Source organism: Cajanus cajan, chromosome 3 (assembly GCF_000230855.2).
Source record: "Cajanus cajan strain Asha chromosome 3, NIPB_CcT2T_4, whole genome shotgun sequence".
In the NCBI taxonomy this organism is placed as follows: Eukaryota; Viridiplantae; Streptophyta; class Magnoliopsida; order Fabales; family Fabaceae; genus Cajanus; species Cajanus cajan.
In genome coordinates, this window is record NC_138519.1 from 71,364,138 (window position 1) to 71,373,815 (window position 9,678).

The window sequence follows — 9,678 nt, forward strand, 5'->3', positions numbered from 1 at the left end:
AAATATTATAATCAAATTCATATATATATATATATATATAAATTAACGGTTTTTTAAGACATATATTAACGAATATTATATATATTAACATAAAAAGTACTACATATATCTGTATATATTTTTTAAACATAAAAATAAAATAAATGATAAAAGAATAGTTAAAGTTTAAAAAAGCTAATAATTTAGAATAATTATTTAAAAAGTGTGAGAAGTTTTAAAAAGTAAATTTATAAAAAAAAATAAATTAAAAACTATATAAAAATATAAGAGAGAAAAAACATTTTGAAAAAAAACAAAAACAGGTAAATAAAATGTATTCACAACGAAAATATATTAGCATTATTAATAGTATATAAATATTTAACGGATATTTTAAACATGAGGAAGGATTTAAAATTGAGTGTTTTAGCATAGGATATGATATATTCGAGCGGCAGCGAGTGAAATGTGAATGATTTGACGAGTGACGCGGGAAAGGTCGCGCGCCAATTCGCATTGCCATGGTTTTCCCGCTCAACTCCAAATCTTATATCATCTCTTCTCCCTTCCCTTCCCATTCCCACTCTCTCCAAAACCCTAACCCTTCACTCTTCTCCGCTCCCACCAACAATGCCAGTCATCGCCGCCAAGCGCACGCTCCGCTCCCACCCCTCCTCGCCCCCCCGCAAGTCCCCGCGCCGATGCCTCGCCGCCACCCCCAAAGTAATTCTCCAAACCCTTATCACTCTTTCCCCTCTTTCAATTCGCCTAATTAATCCATTTCTTGTCACTCTCTTGCAGGCTATCAGATTCGCCGACGAAAACCAACCCGATCCGGCAGCTGTGAAGCCCAAGTGGAATCCCAAAGGTGAGTTTCATTTTTTTTTTCTTTCGTCCATTAATTCATTATTTATTTGTTTTTCCTGAAATGGAAAATTGATTGTGTTGGGGAATTAATAGACGGTGAGCAGTTGAAGATGGTGAAGTTGGCATTGCACTTGTCCACTGCTCCTTCTTCGGTTGTGTGTCGCGAGGAGGAGCAGAGTGTGGTGTTAGGGTTCTGCAAGGGCTGCGTTGAGCATCAAAAGGCTGGGAGTCTCTACTTATGCGGGTGTCCCGGAACTGGGAAATCGTTGTCTATGGAGAAAGTGAAAGAGCAGTTACTCAATTGGGCTACCGAGGTGTGTTCTACTTGTTGGTTTCATGCTCTTGTTGCTGTTTTTAGTGCCGTTGTGAACTTGTGATGGTACTCAATGTTGATTTGTCCTTGATTGTTAGGTCTAATATGCCATTGGTATGTTTGATTAGTTTCTCTAACCATAGAGAAGAATAATGTGTGTTGTGTTTGTTCATTTAGAGTCTATTTGGATATAATTTTTGAAATAGTTTATTTGTTGAAAACATTTCTGTTTTAGTAAGGAAGCTCTTAAAAGTTCTTATGAACTTATATCCAAACAAACTCTTAATGTAATTGATAATTCTCTATAATTTGCTAAAGTATACCATAACACTATGATACATCTTTAATTATCTAAGCTGTAATGTGTGTTTTTGTTCTTTTTACTAATGTGACCTTGTCAATATAATTTGCAGGCAGGTCTTCCAGGACCAGATGTTTTATCTCTAAATTGTACAACCCTTGCAAATACATCTGATATTTTTACAAAGGTAGGGATGCTGAGCACATTTCATTGAAGTTAATATTGTCACTTGTTAGTTGACTGACCTGCTGGCTTTTTCTGGCAGATACTTGAGTTAAACCAACCTCAGGGTAAAAAGGTTTCAGCCACACCGTTACAGCAACTTCAGAACATGTATTCTCAGAAATCTTCTATGAAGAAGATGACGTAAGAAACATATCCTTGCCCTGGGCTATGGCATTCTAGAAATTTTGAAAGGGAATATAATATAATTTGACAGCCATAGATGGTTTTTTACCTGGATGCTAGCAAAGAAGTAATATGCATTCCTTGTAACAGGTTAATAGTGGCTGATGAATTAGATTATTTGATAACCAAAGACAGAGCCGTTCTCCATGATCTTTTCATGCTCACCACCTTTCCTTTCTCTAGATGTATATTAATAGGTAAATTTCTTATGAATGAAAATTTGTTGTTTCCATCTCGTGATTAGCAAGTTATTTGGGTCATTCTGGACTTATTGTGCTGGTTTTTACAGGTGTAGCAAATGCAATTGATCTAGCTGATCGGTTTCTTCCAAGGCTTACATCATTAAATTGTGAGTAAATCAATGCAATAAGTTTGTATAAAAATTTCCATTTTAGTTCAAACTCTTTGGATATTGCATCTCAATGATCATGCATATTAAGAACTATTCTATTTGAGTACATCATTGGGCACTTTTTAATTTCTTCTATTGTTTTGTTCTAGGCAAGCCTATTGTTGTAAATTTTCGAGCTTACACTAAAGATCAGATCCTCAAGATTCTTGAAGAAAGGTTAAATGTAAGATTATTATTGTTATTGAAGATGAGTTATAGGATTGTGCTGCCTTCACCTTGAATCATGGCTACTGGAAGAAAATTGTTGTGATGCTTTGTTAGAGAGTTTATTGTCTTGTTGAAGGAAAAAATGTGAACCAGATGTTACGTTTCTTGTTGATGAATATTTTGTTAATAATTTCTTTTTCACTGCCAGGAACTTCCTTACACTGTCTTCCAAAAGCAAGCCCTGGAACTGTGTGCTAGGGTGAGTCCATTTATCATTGCTCACATAAGTTTAATTTTGAAAAATAATGCTAGGCTATGCTACTTTTTTTTCATTCTCAGGTAAGATGCATTAAGTTCCATTTTGCTGTTTTATGTTTTAAAAAAATAGACTAATGACAGTAGGAGCATAAGAAAGTGCTATTTTGCAGTCCATCTTGAAATAATATACATGTAAAGCCTAATTGGCATTCCACCTTGCAGAAAGTTGCTGCAGCTTCTGGAGACATGCGGAATGCTCTATGTATATGCAGGTCTGTCATTTATTATTATTATTATTATTATTATTATTACTTGCACTTTATGCTCATGATAAATTAGTGCATTCAAGCTTATTCGTCTTACGTGTTCATTTTATCTTATTTCATTCTATTGATAGAAAGGGTTTAAATGAAACTTTACTACAACTACAGAACCCTTGTTTTTGTTTAATGTAAAATTTAAGATACAATATTTAAAGTTTTAAACTTCAATCCGGAACCTATTAAGCCTCTTGCAGGGGGTTAGAACCTAGTGAGTTAGTCAAAATAATAACTATCCAATACAGTTAAATGTATTTGGTGAGAGGAAATGAATTAGGAAAATATAAGTTAGTTAAGGGGTGTGATTGGATCAAGTTTTTGATTAGAGGAGAGTTCCCATGTATCGTGAATACTGGGTTACACTTTCATTACATTCTTCAACGCTATCACTGTTCTTGAATATTTTTGATACTTAGCTAGGGATTGAGAAAGTGCCAGTAGTAAGCTTCCTATTTCATTCCCCTAAATTGTATCATTCGTATTAGATTGTTGTCACAATTTGCTTTGTCAATTTAGCCAGCGCAAAATCCAGCAAAAGAACAAGTTTAACAGTTTATTTCCCTTGCAGGAGTGCAATAGAGATGCTTGAAGCAGAAATTAGAGAATCTGCGTGCAATTTGAATACTTCATTGGAAGAGAAATCTCTTAATCTTGCTACATCTCCTGATTTTATCAAGAAACGAGAATTTGATGTTGTAAGTGTTCAAAAATCTGTTGCCCTGAAGATGATTATAATTTTTTGTGCGCACCTGCAGATAATTATAAAGTATTGCCCTGAAGTAAAATTGTGGACAATTTAAGGAAGGAAAAAAATGTAATGAGAACTAATCTGCATTTATCACGCATCTCTTGATTCATTAGTAGGTTTGGATACATTTCCAGTTGTGTTCTAATTTTTAAGTTCAGATGGTTGTTCTCGGGTGTTGTCATGAAAATAGATCATTAATTTTAGTCTAATTTGACTTGTTGATCATACTAGGTATAGGCAACTTAACGTAATAGCGTTCTGTATGATTAATGTTATAGCTGCAATGAACTATTTTTTTTAATCAGAGTCTACTATTGTTAGGAAATTGTTAAGGACATCTGAGCACCACTATAAACTGTATACAATAATTTTAGATTTATTAAACAAGTAAAGTTATTTTCTTCGTTTACTCTTCCTACTACTGTACTAAAGGCCTGAGATCCTCAAATCAAATTGCAGGTAAGGACTGATCATATGGCTCTTACCTTGTCCAAGACATATAGATCACCGGTGGTGGATACAATACAAGCTCTTCCACATCATCAGCAGGTAACGTGAACTAAACTCCAGAGCTGAGGCTTTCTATTAGTGGAACTAACTACTTTTGACCTACTTTAAATGCTAGCATAGGTTTGAATATGTAATAGGCTAAATCTGAGTCTTATTAATTATCACAAAAGTCCTATTGAATGTTCAAAACATCATATTAAATAAGATGAAGGGAAAGTGTCTTGTCAACTACAATCATTAGCAAAAAGTCATAAAGTTTTGCATGTATAATATTGATTTTATGCCTTTTTCCAATAAACTTGAAACTTGGAGAGACCTTTGATCAACCATGTGAACTATGATAGAAATTGATAGTCACTGATTGTATGATAATAAGGGTAGGCAGTTTAAATTTTTAAGTAGAATACTCAAACGAATCTAAAGATCTGAGTATGCTTAAGTTTGGACAATTTTTTCTAAGTACTTATAGGAGAAGAAACAAAGAGGTAAAATGAATAAAAAATAATCATACAAGTCAAAATGAAGTTATGTGTTTTAATTTTTGGAGGAATTAGATGAGAGAGCTTCTATTTCTAATAATTAAGGTACTAGACGTGTAGTCAACCTTTTTTGCTTGTTTAACTGAACACTGAAATTAACCAAACCCAATGCAGAAGCACCTTTTATACTAGGTACCGGCTATAACTTCTCTGGATATGTATTGTTTGCAGATTATACTCTGCTCATCTATGAAACATTTTCTTGGTGCCAAGAAAGATACAAACCTTGGAGAGGTATGTTTCAGACACTTTCAAGGGTTTGATCCATTCCAACCTGTACATTGATTTCTAAATTGAAATAATGATGCAGTTGTATAAATCGTACGTGGAGTTATGCAAATCATCTATAATTCCTCCAGCAGGAATTTTAGAATTTTCAAACATGTGCAGAGTGCTAAATGACCAGGTATTTAAGACAATTTCATTTGATGTTGGATTTCTAGATGTAGCTCCCTGGAACCGGATGGATTTTGTCTTAAAGCGTGCTTTATCAATGAGGGAAAGTGATAGTAGGTGAAAATAGAAATGATGAAATATATATTGTAACTGCAGGGCCTTATTAAATTAGGACAAGCTCGAGAGGATAAATTAAGAAGAGTGTCGCCTAAAGTAGATGAGGGTGATATTACTTTTGCATTGCAGGTAGTCCTTCAGTCCCTTAAGATCTTGTATCATTTGATTTTATTATTCCTTAATTTAATTTTCATTTGGAGATTTGTAGTTGATCTTCAGATTTCGTGACACAGGGAATACGATTTTTTCAAAACTGTCTTAAATGATTCTGCTGATAGATGGGTAGTTTTTATTCAGCTTGATCTGAGATCAGACTCTTCCTTAGTTTAAGGTTAGAAGCTTTTGTTATACATGCTTTTCTATGTGGACTGTATTATATGGAATTCAATTTCAGACGCGTCTATTATCTTTACTTTCCTCTAATTTTATTGCTGAAATTCTAAAAGCGTTTCGTTGTCCATACGCAGATAAACATGTGGTTCAAGCCGGTGTCTCTTCATTATAAAGTGGTACACTCGACCAAGCATGGATTTAAAGTCACTTGTGCAGAATTTTCACCTTAGTAGCAAAATGTGTTCAGAGAATTTTTTTATGCTATTTTATTTTTTCTGATCCCACCTATTAGTGAGATAAAGCTCTATTGTATTACTTATTGTAGCAAAAAACAGAAATAGATACATTTTTTTATTTCACACAAATAAAATAATTTTTTCAAATGTCAAAATCAGCAACGAATGTCATGTTGAAGTCGGAAGATTGTAAAACAAATCTCCAAATGGTTGCAATCAAATGCATAAAATTAGTTTGATAAATGTTTAATGAACTAGATGGGAGGTAGAGTAAGCAAATATGACTTGAAATCTTGAATATATCGAGTTCTTCAGACTTAACCAATTTTGGGCTGAAGAACTGCTAGAATCACTTTAATTTGGTTGTCCCCGTAAAATTGGATTTTGCTTTAATTAAACTGTGGTTCTAGAAATATATAATTTTTAAGCTGCAGTGGCAATATTTACCAATTTCCTGTGAGTTGACGCGGCAAACTTCAATAATTAATTCGTTGTCGAAAAAGGCCTCACATTAGTCGCATGGTAGGGTGATGTTTCTGCTCAATATGATTGATCCCCGTCGCCTTGTCAATAAACTCATTCCAGACTGTTACTTTTGTAAACACATTTTCTTTAATTATTATTATTATTATTTTTTTTTGCATAAGCGATGGTGTAAGTCTACGGGTTTGAAAAAGTGAATCCAATTTTTTAAATTTTAAATTTTTAGTTTGTATGTCACAATTTAATTTTTATTGTAAATAAAATTAATTAATTTTAAATAAATATATATTGAAATTCGAAGATTTAATTTTTAAAATTAAATATTAGTTAATTTTAAATAATTAATGACTTATTTTAAAATAATATTAGATAGTATTTAATAATTTAAAAAATTTAAATACTAAATAATTTTAAAAATTTATTGATATTTTTTATGTTGATTTTGAAAGAGAGGATATAGATGAAAAAAGAAAAAGAATTTTAAATTTTTTACTTTTGTAGGAGGATTTGAAATTTTATAATTGAGAAATTTTACAGATGATTGAATTTTAATTTTTTGTAAATTCTCTGATCAAATAAAATGTTTTACACCAAAGTATTTGAAGTTATTTAAAAATTGAACCATATCATTAAATAATTAAGACTTTTTTTTTTATTACAGGAAAGATTACAATATTGACAATGAAAATCAAATCTAAGTCCATGTACATTTATTTCAACCCTCAATCACTAGGTTAATCCTAGTGATTTGCAAAAAAAAAAAAACTTATTTGAAAAAGAAAAAAAATCTAAGGGCATATAAGAAAATTTATTTTTCTTAAAAGGAAAGATGTATATTTATTAATGAGGAGATGTATAAATATATTTGTTATCAAATAATTACATAAACAACAATATTGATTGATATAAGTAATAACGATTTGGATCCTTTAATCAAATTATTCAAGATTTAAATTTAATTTTAGTAATAGATATTTCGTGCCAATGACACAATTAAAAAAATAATTATGTGAACAAATATTTAGTAAGTGACTTAATATTTAAAATTTTTGTTCATTATTTTAAAGATTAACTCTTATTTTCTCTCTCAATTAAGTTAAAATGGAGAGTTAATTATTTATCTTATTATCTAAATTTATTCAATTGTCTAACATTTTTAATCTATCATATATTATCTTTATTTTTACATTAAATTTCAATAACTTTTTAAAAGAAATTGGTAATAGAAAAAAAATAACCAAGTGCTAATGTAAATTGCCCATTGTAGTAAAATATATAATTTGCATATTTAGATATATTTATTTCAATAATATTAATTAAAATATTATTTATATATTAACTATAATTACTTATTATAGAATTTTATTATATAAAAAATAGACATTTACCTTGTACAATGCACAAAACTTATATTATAGTAAAATTAACATCCAACTAATGTTCGAGATTTAAATGTAAAATTTTATATAACTGTTCACCAATAAAAGTGGATGATAGTTATGATCCATCATCCGATAATGTATTAGTTTAATAGAAAATTGTGAGAGAATAGAAGTGAACTGCATTATTTTTTTATTCCAATAATGTAACATTATGATAATTATTGCAATAACATATAAGCACTCAAATTATTAAATTTCTTCAAAGATGGTGGACTAAAGTGCAATCAATCCTTACATCCTTTCCAAATTTCGTCACTCCTTTGCAAAATTTGAGTCTTATTTGGCTTAAACTCTGGTAATTCCAAAATATACATAGTCATCTTATCATTGCAAGTTTTCCCTAAGTCCACAACAAGGTTTTGGCAACACTCTTTACTAACTGTATCATTGTCAAAAAATATTGCAGAATATAACTCATTACCACAGTCTGGATATAGTTTAGCTGCACAATCCTCTAAATAATTTTCAGGTGATGGGCTTGGGCTTGAGCTGTTTGAAACAGAACTAGGATCACTAGCAAAACTTTGACCTAAACCTTCATCTAGTTGGAACGAAGGGTGGCTACATTCATTCCATACTTGTTTGCTTCTTTGCGAAAATAGGGTTCTATTTGCTTTGTATTTTGGTAAATTTATAATATAATTTGTCATTATATCATGGCATTGTTTTCCAAAGTCATGGACAATATGAGTGCAACAATCTTTGCTAACTGTTTCATTGCTAGTAAATATTGTACCATACATGTAGAGTTCATCACAAGGTGTATGCAACTTCATTATACAATCCAACATTTTTTTTTCAAGATTAGTCAAGGGAGGGAGAGGACCCTCTGATGGGTCATAATCTTCATATGAAACTCCTGTTTTGACCAACAAAGTAGCACTAGCCATGAAGGTTACCATTAGACAAAAGTTGGTGAATGTTGCCATGATCTTTTGAACAATGGAGTTTTATTGAGGCCACTGAAATGCTTTGTCGGTACCTAATTAATAAGGGAATAAAATGCTCTATTTATAGTTGGAAATATATGCTTAACGTTTACACCAATGAGTTTTTGTAACTAATGAAACAAACAAAATATTTTAGATGTTTCTTTATTACTTGATAAACGCTAACCTTTTCAGTTTTCAACTACATAAGTACGTACACCAGTGCTTATATCTTCTTTTTATTTTATTATTTTTATTTTTATTTATTTTTTATCCTTTGCCTATAAATTACTAATATATATATAATTTTCAATTTAAAGTTAGCTAAAGAAAAAAAAACTGCAATATTATGATTTTGGAAATGGTAACTTACGATTGCCACATTATAATTTATAACTGCATCATGTTCGAATGTATTTGATTGGAAGAAGTTTAAGAGAAAACAGTGTTTTGAAATTTGGACCGATAATTTATTTGGTCAAGGTACTGTAGTGAGTCGTTAGTTGAAGAACATGAATTAATATACAATTTTAAAAATATATTATAAAAATTTGTATGAATTTTGTATATAATTAAGTACGGAATGTCATTTGTTCTTTGTAAACTAATTTTCCTGACTATAGTATTTTATGATCTTAACGTGGTCAATAATATCTAACATGTGAAAGTTGCTAGTCTTTTTTTTTTGGACATATAATAATGAAATTTCTAAAATATTTTAATAAAAAATGTGAAAATATACTTAAAAATAATCTTATGTACAAGCAAAAGTCCACACATAGTTAACTTATGGCAAGTTATGTAAAAAAGAATATAAAATTGTCATTTAAATATATATTATCATGTTATATGGTGGTTTTTATTTTTTTGCAATACAGGAAATTATTTTTTATTTTATTTTTAATAATACATTATCAATATTTTTCCTCTTATTTTGATA

At 30.5% G+C, this 9,678-nt stretch overlaps 1 protein-coding gene across 1 annotated transcript; it reads left to right on the top strand.

Annotated features, from left to right (window-relative positions):
- The first annotated feature begins 446 nt into the window (after positions 1 to 446).
- LOC109806332 (cell division control protein 6 homolog B) lies at positions 447 to 6,039 on the top strand. The gene is made up of 17 exons (XM_029272786.2): positions 447 to 702; positions 781 to 847; positions 940 to 1,160; positions 1,573 to 1,647; positions 1,726 to 1,826; positions 1,959 to 2,065; positions 2,158 to 2,217; positions 2,370 to 2,443; positions 2,636 to 2,686; positions 2,908 to 2,957; positions 3,574 to 3,700; positions 4,213 to 4,302; positions 4,974 to 5,036; positions 5,113 to 5,208; positions 5,355 to 5,444; positions 5,549 to 5,646; positions 5,783 to 6,039. Exons 1-16 carry the CDS (start codon positions 610 to 612, stop codon positions 5,579 to 5,581), a joined length of 1,398 nt encoding a protein of 465 aa, XP_029128619.2. The 5' UTR covers positions 447 to 609; the 3' UTR covers positions 5,582 to 5,646; positions 5,783 to 6,039.
- Positions 6,040 to 9,678: the final 3,639 nt, after the last annotated feature.